Source organism: Centroberyx affinis, unplaced genomic scaffold (genome assembly GCF_046629955.1).
Source record: "Centroberyx affinis isolate AG114_WGS23_722 - 3 ecotype Tasmania unplaced genomic scaffold, CSIRO-AGI_Caff_v1 ptg002185l_1, whole genome shotgun sequence".
NCBI lineage: Eukaryota > Metazoa > Chordata > Actinopteri > Beryciformes > Berycidae > Centroberyx > Centroberyx affinis.
The window spans coordinates 1-18,135 of NW_027280493.1; the positions used below are offsets into that span (position 1 = coordinate 1).

An 18,135-nucleotide genomic window follows, 5' to 3' on the forward strand; every position below is an offset into this window, starting at 1 on the left:
AATACTTCTACTTGTTTCCAATGCAAATCAAGTTGTCTAGACAGTTTCCATGAATTAAGTGACATTATGTTGATCTTTTTTTTTACAGTCTATGGTTGATACTAGTGGAGCCATCTGGCTTATTCTGCCTTATTTCAAAATATTGTCACTCGTTTCAGTGAAATTATCCCAAACGGGTCAAGCTGCATTGGAAACAAATGGAATTATCTCACTCCAATGACGGGCTATAAGTAAATGCCTAGTTAAGATGGATAGTTTGCAGTGTAGGTATTTGATGAAACTCTCCCCGATGCGTAACGTACTTAAAAGACTTCTGCGTCCGCTCCACAGGCCTACATTCACACACGTATGAGGGCCAAGACGTCAGACTTCCTCAAGGTGCTGAACCGCGCCCGGCCCGACGCCGAGAAGAAGGAGATGAAGACCATCTCGTAAGTAGCCTCCGCTCCCTCCCCTCCTCCTCCTCCTGTCGGCCCTCGGCCCCTGGATCTACTCCCGCACATGTGGATTTATAGTGCGAGTGTTTGTGAACTCTTAACACGTTCATGTAAGAACAAGATAAGTCAAGGGCAAGTCAGGTATTTAACCAAGGATTGTAGTTCTGCCCTTCTAATCATAAGAAAGAACTTGAGGATTCTTCGATCAAAGGGGTATGTGTGTGTGTGTGTGTGTGTGTGTGTGTGTGTGTGTGTGTGTGTGTGTGTGTGTGTGTGTGTGTGTGTGTGTGTGTGTGTGTGTGTGTGTGTGTGTGTGTGTGTGTGTGTGTGTGTGTGTGTGTGTGTGTGTGCGTGTGTGTGTGGCTGTGTTTTGCTCTGCTCCTCATAACTCAGATTCCAGCAAACAGAGCCAACTGTTTGTTATTTAAGTTTAAACAAACAGATTTTCTTTTGTTTATAGACAGATCATGGGATTTTAAAGACAAGTTTGATCATAACTCATCTCCGCAAGCCCTTAGGCCTCCAATAGCTGCAATATTCAAATCTCATCTCTCTATTCAAATTCAACCCACAGCAATGCTCGAGCCATTTTTGTGGTTGAAAGCAAAATACGACAAGATTCAGGGTTTAGGTAGCCTGTCTAGGAGTGTGCAGGTATGCAATATTTGTTTCCCGTGTAGTTAGACTTCAAGAAGTCAAAGATGGAAGTATTTTTCTTCTCTTGTTGGTTTATGATCTACTGTGTGAGCCTGACTGCGGTCTGCAGGACGTAATCTCTGTGTGTTTTTGAGGTGTGTGTATGAGTGTTTGCCGGTACTACGTTTTGCACTGTTTGAAGTCAGTCAGGTTGGAATTTTTTTTTACGGCTTTCTACACACATACGCTAAAACCTAGACACAGCCACACACATAAATTGTTTTTAGCCTTATTGTTCCAAATAACTGCTGAATCCAGGCTGCCAGCACACAGAAATCCTTTGTTCTGTGGTTAATGTGTAACTGGAAACGAAGGGAAACCCCATAGCTGCCATCTTTGTGAGTTTGGAAAAGGGATTGGTTTCACATGACTCCTACTTTTGGTCAATAAATATGAGGGCCAGGAGGGAGTTTTTTATATTTTTAACACCATATTATTTGGATAGTCCAGTGTTGATACTCAACTAACAGGTGACAAAAAGTAAATGTTTAACAAAGTCTGGCTTGCCTATTTGCAGTATCTCTACAGACTAGGGATATGGTGTTTTAGTATAAATGCAGATGCAGAACAAGTTAAGCTTTCCAGACAGGCCTATCTTAAGATAATTAAGTGGCTTTTTAAACAAAAGACCATGTTAGTTATATTCTGTTGCTAATTTTACGGTTGTATTAAGTGACACGCTCATAGAAAAAAAGGTCACAAAAATGCCAGTTCCATAATCGGCCAAATATCAGCAGTTAAAATAATATACGACCGATACCGATATTGCTTTTTAAAGTTGATATCGGCCGACACCATCTGCAGTCTGTGTAACCCCAACCCCATTTCTAACCTAAACCCCAAATAGACTATTCTTCTCACTATTATGAGTATCACTTGAAACTCTGTAGGCTTTTTAGTGACACGTTATATTCACTTGATAGAAAGTTGAGTATCAGTATTGGACTATCCAAATACACTGGGACCCTGTAGGGGAAAACACTTGTTTTATTGGCCTACCTTTCCTATAAGCATCGAAGCTGCATGTAAAATATTTAAAAAAAAAAATGAAATAAAAAAAGGACCAGTTACAAACACAAAAACAACTCTGTCGACTAAGAATTTCCCAAGTCTGCTAAAACCCAACAGGCAGCATCAATCATATATCGTTTAATTAATGTGATGAAGACATGAGACAGATGATATCTTAAAGCATACCATGAATACTTTGTAAAGTGTCTCATTGATCGAGCTATGAAGCAGCTGAGACAGTTGTGTATTGCAACATATCTCCGTGTGTGTGTGTGTGTGTGTGTGTGTGTGTGTGTGTGTGTTACTCCAGTCTACACCCTGTACTAAACTGAATGACATCATCTGCGTAGCGTACGGTGGCGAGGCCTAATACGTCTTTCTTGTTTGTTTCCAGGGGCAAGACCTTCTCCCGCTGAGGCCACCCCCTGCCCCCCCCACCACCACCACAGTAATCCGACCCCCCCCCCCTGGACACGCCGAAACGCGCCACACCGAGACTTGATTGGACAGGACTCCAGGACGCCTCTAATGCCCCGCCCAGCCCCAAACCGTGTCCAGTCTTTTTAAAAAAAACAACAACAAAAAGAACGAGTAATAAAGTTGGCTCTTCTTTTGAATAAAGTTGGCTCTACTTAGGGAAAGCCGAGGCTTAAGATAATGGAAAAAGGGCATTCCTTGCTTTGCATAGTTAAAGAGAATTATTAGTCCTATATAAATATATATATGAAAAAAAAAAATGAAATTTTTGATACGATATCTTTTACTCCATTTGGTACTCTTGCTTGCCCTCCCTCCCCCCATATGCCCCTCCCCCCCTCCCCCCAATAGTATCCATGCATTTGATGATTTCAAACCTCCTCTCCCTCTCCTTCTATCTCTCTGTGCTTTCATGTCGTCTGTACCATTGTCATTGGAAAAAAATAATAAATCACTCTTACAAAAAGCACATCTCTCTGGCAAATGGTGTGTGTTGTTTTTTTTTACCTTTTTTTTTTTCTTTAGAATCTGGTCCGACCATGACTCACCAGAATCTCTTTCTCTCCAGATTTTATCAGTTTTTGGTAAAACAAGTTGGCTTTTGATAAGAGTTTTGCGCTGAGCTTATCTCTAGTGGTTCTGTTTCCTTATTTATTCTGTTTATTCTGTTTCCTTTCATAAGTTCTGTCACACATTTACATGCAACCAAGGAACAGCATATTGACTTGACACACCTGAAAGTCACAATGAAACCGAGAGCGTCCTGCTTCCTTAATGTGATGTATTTCCTGCTGAAACAGGATATTGGGGCGGGACATAACACAGGGAGAGCTCATTCAAAAACCAACGGGATATCAGGCAGAGAAACAGTTTATTTGGTGGGAGAGGCAGGATTGCTCAAAAATCTGTGATGGTTTTATTGGTTGGAATTTTTAGTCACCACTTAAGATTTTCTTCTTTTTTTGTATGGCATGATAGAATGAGCTCATTTTGGTGTGACTTGGTTAATGGGATCGGATGGGTGGGGATGTGGACACTGCACTAAATAAGAAAATATATTATACAAGCATGAGTGAAGCCACAGTCTTTCCCCATTGAGGGCAGCAAGGTGGGCCCACCATTAACTGTCTCATCTGTTCCTATACCTTTTTTGGCTTATAATGTTGTCATTCTTCACAGTATCATCAAAGTTTATATATCCCCAAAATCTTTACAACCATAGGTAATTAGTATAAATCACTCATGGACATTACTGTACACTATTATAGGGGAAATTAGGCCATAAATGACTTGTATGTGTTTTCAATGCTAAACCTTCATGTGTAAGGTTCTCTTGAAATATTTTCTCATTTAGACATATTTGTGGGTTTACTAATGTGTGTATATACATTTTTCTGTCATATGAAAACCTTGTAAGTCATGTTTTAACTTCAATTTAAGGATTACTACTATGGGTTGAGCCTAAAAAAAACATTTCAAACCCCTTTGGATAAACTCAAAAATGCATGGTGGTCAGGCTAGAAACAAGGCTGCGTTTGATGTTTTAGAGATATGGGGTTTTCATATCTACTCTACTTGTCTCTACTAGTCCTCAAAGGCCAAATTCTCTTTTCACTCACCACCTTACTTGGCAATGAAAACATTTACAGCACATGTTTATATACTGTATCTTCTAGGTAAATGAGGATAGAAAAACTAGTTTAGAAAATCTACTATTTAGTTGCCACATAATTCCTCTGTCAAAGTAGATGAGTGGGTAAATGAAGCATTGTTAGAAGACATTCTTCTGGAGTCAAATATATTTATTTCACCACCACAAATCAGACAGAAAATGCATTGTAACAGCCTCCAAGTCACATCACAGGGTTCACAGCATCAGTGCAATACCGGGTTTAAAATATCATTGATGTGATGCAAAGCTAAGTGAAAGAAAAGTGTGGAAAAGAGATAAGATCAATCTTTGGCCTTTTCATCTTCATTCTTGGGCTTTTCATCTTCGTTCTTGGGCTTCTTAACTTTGTTCTTGGCCTTTTTATCTTCATTCTCTGACTCAGAAGAGGAAGAAGAAGAAGAAGAAGAAGAAGAAGAAGAAGAGGAGGAGGAGGAAGAGGAAGAAGAAGAGCCCTTCTTAGTTTTGGTTTTGGGGGTTTTCTTTTTAGCGGGGCCGTTGTTCGGAGCGGTCGGGGCTTCAGCGCTAACTGCGGGCGCTGAAGCATTATTGACAGCAACCGTCTCCGCCTTGATGACGTCTCCGTCTTCCGCTTTAGGGGGTTCGTCTGGCTTTGGGGTGCTCTCCTGAGGGGCTTTGGTGTTTTTTGGGGGGGCGGCCTTATCGGAGGGGGCATTTTCTTGCTTCACGGGGGCTTCTTCTTCTTTCACACCTTCCTGCTTTTTGGGTGCCTTATCATCAGGCTTTTGTGGGCCTTTAGGAGGAAACAAGAAGGTGAATCAGATTTTACATGGATTCAAGAGGACAGATACATCAGGCTGCTTTATTTGTCCTTCACCTTTCCTTTTCCCCATGTGTGACTGCAAAAAAACAAAGAATCGTGACATTTCTGCTTCCCATACATTGTGTTAAGATCATGTGTGTGACTGCATGCAATTACAAGGTGCAACAGGTGAAAATTACACTTTGTTTAGGTGAAGTTTAGTGACACTACTAGCCATTACCAGAAGTGGTGTGAGGGTTAGATTCCAAATGTAACCCTATTCCCTACCATATAAACTCCAGAATGAAAAGGTTTAAGCCATATGGTTATTTTATTTTGGGTAGAACGTCAACCATATTGCTTACACCTCTCTACAGCAATGTTGTAATGGCAGACATGAATCAAATCACTCTTTAAAATGGAATCAATTACTTTTCAGGGGAAGACTAATTTTGCCTGGTAATTGAAAGCATTTCAGTCAGTAATTGACTCAGCTCTGTGTAGATGTAAGTTTCGTAACCTGGGCTTAGAGATAAACTGCTTGATTGGGTCACAACACAAACATGCCGCTGTGATTTTCTCCTGCAGGGTCCAGAACTTACCGCTCTTCAGCGCGTCCTCTAAAGAAAACTCCAAGCTGTCGGGGAAGAAGAGGATAAGTACACTGACACTAACGCACCAACTGGGAACCTTGAACAGTTACACCATGCTGACTTGAATACATTTGTAAAGGCTCAAGATCTGTGTGGATTTGTGTGTGTTTAGGTGTGTGTATGTGATGATGTTGGTGGTGATTTCTGGGTCTCTCGATGTCATTTGAGCAAATAAGGCAAATCTACAGATTCTCAATTAGGGAAGATGGGACACTTCTTTATTGCAGCCTCACTTTGTGATTTAGACTGATATGACAGGTGTATTTTTACATGATAAATCTTGTGTGTCTTGCCTAAATCTTGCCTGGTGCAGCTTTAAATGGAAAAGAAGGAGTTCCAGGGTACTCTTCTGGCAAAAACCTGAAAAGCCTTTCTTTCATGGCTAGTTCAAAAGAACACATTAAAACCAACTTGTTACTCATTATCACATCAAACTGCATGAAGAAGGTCCTTGTTCTTCAAATTTCAAAACCTTTTAAAGATAGTAGGTAACTTAAGTCCCTCGCTTGACACTTTCATAGACTGGATCATCTCTGTTTTGCAGATAGTGAATGATGAACTTCAGGTAATTCTTTTTTTTAATGGATGTATATGTATCATTTTGGGAGAGACCTCCTTCTTCTTCTACTCCTGCTCTAACCAGCACCAGAGACAAGCCCCATGTGCACAGAGCATCTCCAGCCCTCCTCCGGTACCAAAAAGCAGCGCCCCCGCCCGTCCTCTCACCTCTCCTCGTCGGCGGCGATGCCGTGCAGCAGGCGCCGGTAGTTGCTGATCTCCGCCTCCAGCTTCATCTTGACGTGCAGCAGGTCCTGGTAGTCGTCCACCTGCCGCTCCACCTGCGACCTCACCTGGCCCAGCTCCGCCTCCAGGCCCAGCAGGATCTTGTTGAGGCGGTTCAGCTCGTGGCCGTAGCGCCCCTCGGTGTCTTTCAGGGTTTCCTCCAGAGAGCGGATCTGAGAGAAATATATCATGTGATCAGCAAATCCAGGAGCGCTCCTTATACTTGTATTTCTATTTTATCTTTAATTTTGTATTTGTGTTTCTTGTTTTATCACTTGTTTTTTTACTTACTAGTTATTCTTTACTGTCTCTATAGGGGACAACTTTTATGTAAAATTCTATCTGTTTTTAGTTGTACGTCTGTTTTCTAGTTGTGTCTGTGTATCTCTTGTATTACCTTTTATTTCTATTTTTTATTTATTTATTATTTTTTATTCCACTTTGTTTTATTTAATCGTGGTACTTTTACATCACTGTCTCTTTGGGCTTTATTGTATGTAAAGCACTTTGTAAATACTGGTTTTAGAAAAGTGCTATACAAATAAAACTATTATTATTATTATCATTATTATTATTATAAGTTACTGATTCTCAATGGCGAAGTCATCATCTGATGCAGCCTTGGTGGGCAAGTACACTTCCTGGATCTTTATCCGTCCTTCGTTCTTTGCATTCTTTTGCTTTAGAATCGTACTTTAGCCGATAGATAGTTCGTCAAACGCATCACAAGAACACATATTAACAAAGACACATAGGTAAACAGAGAAATATCAGTATAACAGCATGGATTTACATACTTTGGAGGTTTTGTATGGGCTTTGTGTGGGAGGAAGAGGCTGGAGGAGGAGGGATGGAAGGGAAGTATGAAGGGTGGGTGGCTGGTGCAGAAGTCTGCTCCATGTGTGTTGACTTTGCTATTTGGCCAATGCTTTACCACACACTGCTCACAATCCACTTCACACACACCTGCCCCTCAACCCCCAAGTCAAACCTATCGCTGCGACTTCTTTGGGACCTTTGACCTTTTTCTGTGTTCTCATTTTGTTTTGTTTTGTTGCGTAACACCAGTTCCAGCTGGCTCGCTCGACTACAGTGAGACGGAGACTGAGAGCTTGTCTGGTTTGAAATATCAGTTTTACAGAGTAATAACAAGGTAGTCAGGAATGCTCGTGAAAAAGGACAGGCGCACTCACACCCCTCCAGACGGTTTTCTCATTCTTTACATGGCATTAGAAGGCTTTTTTAGAGCTTTGCCTTTGATGTGGTGTCACAGAATTTGAATGAGCTGCATTGTAACAATGTCTAAACAGGACATCTCAAAACTTGTCTTGAGGGTGACGTTGCTGTTAAAGCATTGACAATAAAGCTCAACTCCATTGTTTTCCCTGTATATCTGTCTGCGGTAGGCTAATAGCTCCAGGTCATACATTTCACTTTGTTGTTTTCTCGTTGTGTATATTATTACAAGTGAGGAACAGGCTTGAGGGGAGTGTATGTGCACATGTGTGTGTATTTGAGCTGATGTGTGTGTGTGTGTGTGTGTGTGTGTGTGTGTGTGTGTGAGGCTACCATGCTGAGCATAGCCTGGATGTCGATCTCCAGCAGCTGCCTCTGTCTGCGCAGGTCGTTCAGCTCGTTCTTGCCCGACTGCAAGGCCTCGGTGTTTTGGGCCACCTCCACCTTGATGTTGTCAAACTGAGAAGGGGGAAACAAGATGGAGGCGGGAAGTGAGAAAGGGAGGGGGAGAGGGAAAGGGAAAAAAAGGGAAAGGAGAGAGGATTATTAGGAACACAGCAAGATAATTAGAGAGGAAGAGGAAAAGACATGCTTTTGGTAACGCACCTTGCTCTGGTACCAGTCCTCGGTCTCCTTCAGGTTCTTCTTGGCCAGTTTGTCATACTGGCCGCGGATCTTGTTCAGAGTCTCGGCCAGGTTGGAGTCCTGGGAATCCATCTCCACCACAACGTTGGAGTCCTTGACCTTCTGACGGAGGGTGTCGACTTCCTACAGGAGCCACGGAAGAGCAGTTTTAAATTTGTCCCTAATTTCAGATAACATGTTTCTGCAAATATGGCATGTGCTGCAAGTCTGCATCTTTGTGCTATGTGTGTTTTTATGGGTGTTTTTGCAATATGAACATGTGTATATATGCTGGATTTTTGGGGGGATGGGGATGTGTATGTGTGTGTTTTTTGGCCTCACATCCTTGTGGTCCTTCTTGAGGAGGGCCAGCTCCTCCTTCACAGAGTCGATCTGGTTCTCCAGCTGCATGCGGTTCAGCTGGGTCTCATCGATGGTCTTCTTCAGGCCAGCCAGGTCATGTTCTATCATCCGACGCGCCTGCTTCTCACCGTCCAGCCTGCACAGGGGGGAGGAGGAACCCGACAGTGAGCCGTGAACAGCAGACATGGCAATGCAAATTATAGTTATGCTAATAAATGTATGAAATTAATTCATTAAATGATGTGGCAGGCAAAATTTATGCAAAGCCTGTTAATTCATTGCTTGATCCACATCTCTCTCTTGTGGGAATAATGTTACATTATAGGTTTGCTAGACCATCATGCATCATTTTGCCAGTAACTAATATTTTACCATCAGTTGTTATTGATTTTGTATCAAAAATGCATGTCACTTACTTGGTCTTGAAGTCCTCGTTGGCCAGTTTGGTGTTGTCAATCTGGAGCAGCAGCTTGGCATTGTCCATGGTCATGTCCTTCACCTGAGAGGAAGAATGCAAAGTATTATTAATATTTCTATTAGGCTAAAAAAATAAACAAATACATTGTTTTGGGGTCAAATTAAATTTTATTTAGCATTTCAAAATTTCAAACTGTATGTTGAAACATTTGGCCCTCCGGTTACTTCACGCTGCAAAAATATCCATCCTGACAACTCGTATAGCCTAGTCTTAAAATGTTGTTTTCCTTAGCACAAGTAAAAAAAAAAAAATATCTGTAAGTGAGTGAGATAATTAAACTTGTTTCCAATACAAATTAACTTGCTCAATCATTCTGATTATCTGGATAATCTAGTAGAGTGACCCGCTTTATTCTTCCTCTAGTATCAAGCTGATTTGCATTGGAAAGATGAATTTATCAGCTCATTGTTAGAATATTTCACTTAGGGAAAAAAGGTTTTAGGGTGCAACACTACTGTAAATGTAACGACTTGTATAGATAGATAGATAGATAGATAGATAGATAATCACCTTCTTCCTGAGGTCAGCCAGTGGTTTCTCCACCTCCTCCCAGTCGCGTCCATCGGGTGCTCCCCTCTTGGCCAAAATGTCATCGATCTGCTCCTGCAGCTCCTTGTTGGCCTTCTCCAGCTGCCTCACCCTGCCCAGGTACCCGGACAGCCGCTCGTTCAGACCCCGCATGGTCTTCTTGTCGTCCGCGGGGGCGACCGGAGCTGGCGCGGCGGCGGCGGTGGGGGCGGCGGCAGCTGCGGCGGCGGTGTCCCTCTCCGGGTCGCCGCGCATCACGTTCCGCAGCCCCTCCAGACTGGCCACGGACACCCTGGAGCCCCTTCCGCCGGCTCCACCGAACATGCTGCTGGAGCTGTTCCTGGGCATGACGACGACTGGATGGGAGTGAGCTGACACAGAGAGAGAGAGTCCGACTGGAGCTGGTATCACCTGGTCAGGTATAGAGCTGTACAGAATCCAGGTACCGTTTTATACTTGGGGGTTTTACGCATGAATCCGGCCCCGCTGATGCCATTGGCTCCCCGGGTCCAGCACCCCTCCTGACAAACAGGTTCAGGGTCGAAAATCAAGTATTTCATGTTCATTTTTTTATTTTCCTCACTGTAATTTTGCACTTGTCCTGTCTTGATTGGACGCAGGCAGAGTTTTGGGGAGGTGCGGGGTGGTCCCGCTCACCTTAAAAGCAGGTGTCTCCTATGGGTGCAGGTAGGTAGACTCCCTTGCCTGCGCACTTGTTCTCTTTCTACCACTTCTGGGGTAAATCTCACTCTACTACACGCACCAAAATGTCTAAACCTGGAGGATACAGCAGCCAGTCCTATTCCCCGGCCGGCAGGGCAGGAGCGCCCAAAAGCTACCCGACCGTCGGGCCCAGCAACCCCGCCCTGCTCGCCCCGGTGGACCCTAAGGTGGACCCGAAGGACCAGACGGCCAAGACCAAGGAGAAGGACCAGATGGTCGGACTCAACGACAAGTTCGTTGCCTTCATCGACAAGGTCTGCAACCTTTCTTTTATTCTTGTTATAACAATCCAATTAACTAATTAGCTATAGCCTAAATATTAGCCCAATTTAGCCTATTTATGCCACTTTTTAAAACAGAAGTTAGAAAGTGCTTAAACAGGTGGTAAAAAGAAAAAAACTGGGAAAAAACAGTAAGGGGAAATAAAAGAAAATATTGAAAAGTAGGCTAATAGGCCTAAGAAAATTGTAAGTTAAGTATAAACATGAAAGTAAAATTATAAAAATGCCTTTTGTATAAATGGGTCTTGAGAAATGATTCAAAGGATAAAATGGGCTTCAGCCTAAAAAGTCACTGTTTTGACATTTAGCCTACTTTTCTTTTTTTTTTTTATTTTTTTTTTTTATAGTGTAATATCATATATGAAGTGTAAGCCTATTTTATTTTTTTATTTTGTATTCTTTTAGGCCTTTTTTCTCTTATTTTGGGGGTTATAGTGTAGGCTATATAATATAGCCTATGTGTAAGTGTAAGCCTAGGCCTATTTTATTCAAAAAAAAACAACCAAAAAATCGATGTTATTTTGTATTCTTTTAGGCCTTTGTTTTTGTTTTTTGTTTTTTAGACTGGCTCACTCTTTCTACTTCGTTTTTTTTCTCTGTCAAAGAAAGCTCTTGCCAGTCTCAAAAACAGACCAAAGTCAGGTTCTCTTATTATAAGCCTAGAAAATTATAAGCCTTGGGGAGATAAAATGTTTGCATGAAAACCTGTCAGACACACTGACGCTTCCGAGCCTGCGGCCAAGGAAAGCCTCTCGTCTCCTCACACCTTTACAGTCTGTCGCCTCACACACACACACACAACAAAGAATGGTCTTCTACAGCTAAGACGCCATCTTGCGGCCAATTAGATAACTGCAACAAACCTTTAGCAGTGTTCTCTATATTTGGGGTATTTGGGGGTTTCTCTCTCTCATTAAGATCAAATATGTTGAATTTAACAGCGTGTTTTTTGTAAATCTGAATGTAGTATGAACGTGTATATTTTCATCAAGAATTTTTTCTTCCCCCTCATACACACTGATGCGCACACACACACACACACACACACACACAAACATACACACATGCATTAGGAATCAGGAAAATGTTTTCCATATGTCATGTCATTATCAGCACGAACCATAGTCATAATTTAACGTAAACTTTGGCCCTCAGCCTACATGTCATGACATGCCGCAGGATCATGATATATGAAGTGGTGTCTTTTCTAAAATGAAAGACGTAGACAAAAAAAAGCCTTTATCTTTATATAAATCATTATCATTTACCTCACTCCAAAATTAACACTTTTTTTGCATCTACTCTTTTCTCCAACTTTTTCATTCTCTCCTTTCTGTCAACTTTACCTGTTTTCCTCCTTTATTTTTTTCACTACCTGTTCCCTCTCTCTCTCTCTCTCTCTCTCTCTCTCACTGTCTCTCTCTCTCTCAGGTGAAACACCTGGAGAATGAGAACAAAGTGCTTGACACGAGGCTGAAGATCCTCCAGGAGCAGGAGGACTACAAGGGGAAGATCAAGGACATCGTGAGGCACCTGGAGGCGGAGCTGCAGCAGCAGGTCGAGGGCTTGAAGCGCGATCGAGCCAAACTGGAGGCGGAGCTGCTCCAGGGCCAGAAGGACGTGGAGCAGACCAAGAACAAGTCAGTCTGTCGTCCTGCTTTGATTGACTGATTGGTTGACTGATTGATTGATTGATTGATTGATTGATTGATTGATTGCATACTGCAGTTTTAGTTACTGCAGTTTTAGTTACTGGAGGCGGAGCTGCTCCAGAGCCAGAAGGAGGTGGAGCAGACCAAGAACAAGTCAGTCTGTCCTCCTGCTTTGATTGAGTGATTGATTGATTGCATACTGCAGTTTTAGTTATACCATGACATTTCTCAGAGGCAGAGCTGGCCTGGAGATAGAAATAATCTCACTGGTTGAGTTCCAACCCCAAACCTCAGTGGGTGGAGCCAAAGAACCACAGTTGCAAGTTAGCTAACTGACAAACTTGAATGGTAAAGAAGGAACTGAAACTATAAATAAAAATATGAATGGCAAGGACAAATTTTTCCATTCATTCATGACCATGGCATTCATGATATTGGAAGGTCAGCAGCTAGCTAACTAGCTTACCTAGCTAGCTAGGCTATAGTATGGCTAGTTTGAACTTGGAAGGTCCACAAGGCTAACTAGCTAACCTAGATAAGTTGCTACTAACTAAAAAATACAATCTAGCCATAGTAATTACATTGCAGGCAGAACGTTTGACCTCCCTAATATTAGCTTCCTCCTCTCTTACCTCTTGTCTTTTACTGGGCTTCTAATGTTACTTAGTTTGAAAAACTGTGGTTCTTTGGCTCCGCCCACTGAGGTTTAACTCAACCAATGAGATTATTTCTGCCTCTCTTCTCTTCTGCTTTCAGTTCATGTAAGGAAGGTTCTTGACCTCGCTAGCTGAATAAAATATGTAGAAATAAAAAGAACAAAGGATGAATCACTGAGCAAGAGGTGTCAAATAGTTTTCTAATCAATGTGGACAAGATTCTTTAAAGCATAATGAAGCATGCAGGCACACAGAAACACATACAAATATACGTACATTTGTAGATGCCACTGGTACTGCCTATGCTTTTGAGCTTCATCCTGTTGCAGTGACAAATGGCATTTTCTCGCTGTCCGTTTTCCCACCTGGTTCGCTGTTCTTCAGAGGGCTTCTACCATTCATCAAGCTTAAAATAAGCTCGTGTCAGACGGGGCAACTTGGGTTCGAGGAAGATCCTGCACTATGTCTAAGGTTAAGAATGGAGGTTGTGGAATTTAGGTTTTGGGGAGAATATGTAACCGTCAGGGCGGAGATCCAGGAGCCGGGGCAGGACATCCATCCACCCTGTGACCTGCTAACTCAGTCTGGATCTGCTCAGCACACATGCACACACACACACACTCACACACACAGGCTTCAAAACAGGAAGCATCCAGTGATTCAGTGTGTACCTGTCTGCCTTCAGGTATGAGGACGAGTTCCAAAAGAAAACTGAACTGGAGAATGAGTTTGTCATCAACAAAAAGGTGAGAAGATTGGCCTTTCTGCTCATTTATTTAGCCAATAATGATAAAAACGAAGAACACCAACTCATAAAATGACACAAATTTCAAACATATTATGGTACTTTTTAAGGGATAGAAGGTAACTGAAATTTTACAGATTTACTGTATTTTATAGATATTGAATAATGAATTTAAGGCTTTTTTTTTAATCAAACATGGATACACAAAATTTTGAACAAGTCCTTCAAACAGTAATCTCATAGATTGTTCATGTTGTTAATATGTTTATCTGTGTGTGTGTGTGTGTGTGTGTGTGTGCGTGTGTGTGAGACAGGAGGTGGACGAAGGTCACTTGGGGACAGTGGCCCTGGCTCTGGAGGCGGAGGACCTGATGGGAGAACTGGAGTTCCTCAGGCTGGGCTATGATGAGGTAAAATTGATTGACAAATCAATAATACATAACAACACAGTGCATAGTGAAACATGGTGGTCATCACATACAGTGCAAGACATGAAACACATATCACTCTACATATATACATTCAACATTAAAAGCAGAGAAGAAGTGGATGTAGATCACAGTCTTCTCGCTGACTCTGTGTTCCTCCTGTCTGTTCCTCGCAGGAGATCAAGGAGCTGGAGTCGCAGGTGCAGAACGAGACGGTGATTGTGCGTAACACCAATAAACGTGCGCTGGACATGGACGAGATCATCGAGGGCGTCAAGGCCCAGTACGCCGACATGGCCTCCCGCACCAGGGAGGAGGCCGAGCAGTGGAACCAGAAGAAGGTGAGGAGGAGGAAGGAGGAGATTTATATAGAAGAGATAATAATAGTAATATATATACTACTACTACTACTGCAACAGCTACTACTACTACTACTAATTCTAATAAACAAGTATAACCAAACAATGAGCTATGGTGACTGTGTGCATCATAATCGCTCAAAAATGTACTGAAGAAATTTCAGAGAGTTTCCTTAAACCAGTCGTATAAATAATTATACCTGGGCAAATATTTGAAGCAGTTGAGGCATGCCTTGCTGCAGATTTGCAGATTTATTGTGCCAGTAAATTAGACACATGACTTGCAAGTATTTTCAACTTTTTTCAACTATTTAAACTATTCAAAAAGTAAAACTATAACCAACAAAAAGACACAGGCTGGAATTCACAGAATGTCTTTGGCTTCAATCAGTAGCCGATTTTTTCAGTTAAGGCTTTGTATTTTTATTCTGATTCTATTCCTAATTTCAGTTTTTTTTTCCTTACACTACTAAATAGATCTCATCAAGAGATTTTGTTCAATATGGATCTCATTTCTTAACTTAAACTTAATCCCTCACGATGCAAGTGTGTGTGAGCTGCATGTGAAGCAGGACATTGTTGAAAAACAGCGAGCGTGCTCTGTGAACCTTCCCTGGATTAAAAATACAAACATCAACATCATACAGCACATTTTGCCGTTCCCTCCTCAGATGGACGCCCTGGTCCTCAATGCAGGGAAGCACGAGCAGGACGTCCGTGATGTGAAGAAGGAGATCGCAGACATGCTGCGCCTCATCCAGAGGCTCAATGGGGAGCTGGAGGCTCTCAGGAAGAAGGTGGGGGTCTCTCTCTCTCTCTCTCTCACACACACACACACACACACACACACACATACACATTCAGAATAAGTATATAATGCCAATTTTGTGGTCAACATTAGAATTGAAAAAATGGGACTCCATGCAGCTGCTTGTTATCCAAACTGATTAGAAAACATCAGATCTTTGTCATGTGAGAAAAAATCAGAATAGAGGTTTTGCTGGTGTGTGACAAATCACCTAGCAACCACAACTGTATGCAAATGATGTCTAAATGAATATCAATCACACTAGAAAAAGAGAGATTAAGATCATTGTGGCTTTAACTAATGTTATAAGTAAAAGTGACTAGTCAGATGAGGTAGTTTTGTGTTCAAATTTAGGTTATTTTGACACAGTAGCTTGAAAAGTGTTCAGTTAATCTTAACAGTTGGTTTTTGGCTTTGTTAGCTAACTAGCCAGCGAGCTAATTTAGCAAAGCAACTGAAGTTACTGTTAACATGTGACTACTAGACACTTCTAACCAAATAGCTAGTTGACATTATCTAAACACAAAATTGATCAGATTTATCAGAAGCAGAATGATCAGTTCCCTGTCAAACACTGCACAGAAATGAACCACTATTTGACACTTCAGCCATGGTGTGAATATAGCCTAGACATCGACTGACTGCTTCATAAATTCCAGCTCTCGTTTTAACGCTCTTTCCTCTGCAGAAAGAGTCCCTGGAGAAGGACATCACGGATACAGAATCAGACGGCCAGCAGAACCTGGACCAGGCGAGGGAGAACATCGGCCAGCTGGAGGAGGCTCTGCGGCGGGCCAAGCAGGACATGGCCCGGCAGGTCAGGGAGTACCAGGAGCTGATGAACCTCAAGCTGGCCCTGGACATCGAGATCGCCACCTACCGCAAGCTGCTGGAGGGCGAGGAGAAGAGGTGAGCAGCCGGGGGGGAAAGGAGGGAAGTGCAGGGCGGGTGAAAGTGTGGGTGTGGTTGAGAGGGGAGTGTGTTGAGGAAGCCTGTAAGTGTGTATGTGTGTGTGTAGGTGGGTGGGGGGCTGTATGGACACATATCTACATGCATGCAGTCATATTCAGTGTATTCACTCATGTTGCTGGGTGTTAAAATGTACATACCATGATACATTAATGCTTACACTAACATTTGTCTCTCCATCTCTTTAAAGAATGAATGACCTGATGCGTCAGGCAGGTAATTCTGTTTCTAAATAGTCCACTTTTGACATAAATTCTTAAAGGAAAAATCCACCTAAAACACTTAAAAAAAAAAACAGCTACTGGCGATGTACCTTGCATTCCTGGGCCCATTTTGTTGTTTGGTGGTGTATTTTTCACAATGAAATATTTCCAGCAGCTACAATGGAGTTTAATAGGAGAAAAATGTTCAACTATCTAAACTTTAACGGTAAACGTCAGGTTTTGGTGTCAGCTCCTCAGAATCAAAGAGCGAGGGCTTCTTTCTAGAGCCGCCATTTTGCACCAAGAAACGTTCAACAATCAAACAGGGAGAAATCCATCGTAGAGGAGGCAGAGAGGCCAATTTCTCCACCCACAGGAGCAGGAGAGAGACCAGAATGCAATGCAGCCATGAAACAGGTTGCGTTTTGAGGAAGGGGGCGTGACTCTCTCTATTTTGTCAATGTTCGCTCGCTCTGCTATCACTATCGCTATCGCTCTCTCCACCGATACATGTTTAGCCCACAGCTGAATGCAACAAGTTCACGCCTGTTCTCTTGGGGTTGTTGAAGGGCATTCTGGGAAATGTAGGAAATCATTAACTGAAGCAGAAGTAGACGAGGCGGGTTAAAGGAAAGTGGGTTCACCAAAAAAAGTAAATTACACTTCATCACAAAATAACTCCTGGAAAGCACTGAACATCACAGATTGATATCTATCTATGTAAGAGTATCAGAAGGTGGATTTTTCCTTTAATAATAACTGTATTGACATAGTACTCTTCAAGCAGAGAGAGCTAATTCTATTTCGGCAAGTCGGACAATGAGAAAAGCCAAGAAATTTCCCCATTATACTCTCATGATTGATTTATGTTTTGTGTCCCAACTAAAATCAACCCTCTCTTTTGCTTAGATTTGTAAAAACAAACCAACCAATCCAAGTCCTTGCTTGCACGCAGACGTTGTTCGCTTGCCGTCAAAGCAACAGCCACCAGTGAAGCCACTCCTCATCGAACCCGCCGTTGCCCCGGCAACAACAACAACATCAAGCCCCGTCCCCAAGAAGCGCCTGCTGGTCCGAGTGGAGGTGGAGGCAGGCAGAGTCGTGTCCGAAAGCTCCCATTACGCTGACGACTGAGCCGATCTGTCCTGTCAGCACTACAAAAAAAGACAAAATTCACATTCACAATCTATATTTGCACTCTTGGAAAAAAAAAAGAAACGACAAATGATACTGAATGTAATGATCAGAATGTTTCCTTTGTGTGCTTCCTGGTTTATCTGGTCAAGTTTAAGAGCTTAACTATTATCTACTGTCTTGGGAGGTTCAATACTTTTTCCTGGAAGGCTTTGTTTGAAATTGGAGACATTTTGTTCATATTATGGTGTTTTTTTAAAAAGTTCTTATCTTTGTTTATATTTGCGAAGACTCGCAGCAATGCTCGTACCAAACCTGACTTCGCTTTGTGTTGTTTTCACCTTTCTTACCGTTGTTTTTTTTCAAGCTTTGTGAGCCAAATGGAAATATACTGTATACAGTTCTGTCTTTGTGAACCGGAAGCCCCACATACCTAACGGTCTGAAGGTGTCTTGATGA

The 18,135-nt window shown here is 42.2% G+C and overlaps 1 protein-coding gene and 1 pseudogene across 1 annotated transcript; one reads left to right on the forward strand and one right to left on the reverse strand.

Annotated features, from left to right (window-relative positions):
- Positions 1-4,460: 4,460 nt before the first annotated feature.
- On the reverse strand, positions 4,461-10,066 carry LOC139655045 (keratin, type I cytoskeletal 18-like). The gene is made up of 8 exons (XM_071532349.1): positions 9,701-10,066; positions 9,129-9,211; positions 8,692-8,848; positions 8,332-8,493; positions 8,059-8,184; positions 6,433-6,662; positions 5,656-5,690; positions 4,461-4,993 (listed from the first exon to the last, which is right to left on the reverse strand). The coding sequence occupies exons 1-8, from the start codon at positions 10,064-10,066 to the stop codon at positions 4,575-4,577; spliced, it is 1,578 nt and encodes a 525-aa protein (XP_071388450.1). The 3' UTR covers positions 4,461-4,574.
- Positions 10,067-10,485: 419 nt separating this feature from the next.
- LOC139655025 (keratin, type II cytoskeletal 8-like) lies at positions 10,486-16,322 on the forward strand (annotated as a pseudogene).
- Positions 16,323-18,135: the final 1,813 nt, after the last annotated feature.

Excerpts from the sequence above, each read along its gene's own strand:
- LOC139655045 (XM_071532349.1), bottom strand. The coding sequence starts at position 10,066 with ATGCCCAGGAACAGCTCCAGCAGCATGTTCGGTGGAGCCGGCGGAAGG. Across the intron at positions 8,185-8,331 it reads AGGACTGGTACCAGAGCAAG|TTTGACAACATCAAGGTGGA; the intron begins GTGCGTTACCAA and ends CCCCCTTCTCAG. Across the intron at positions 4,994-5,655 it reads AGAGGACGCGCTGAAGAGCG|AAGAAGAAGCCCCCGTGAAG; the intron begins GTAAGTTCTGGA and ends AAGGTGTGAAAG.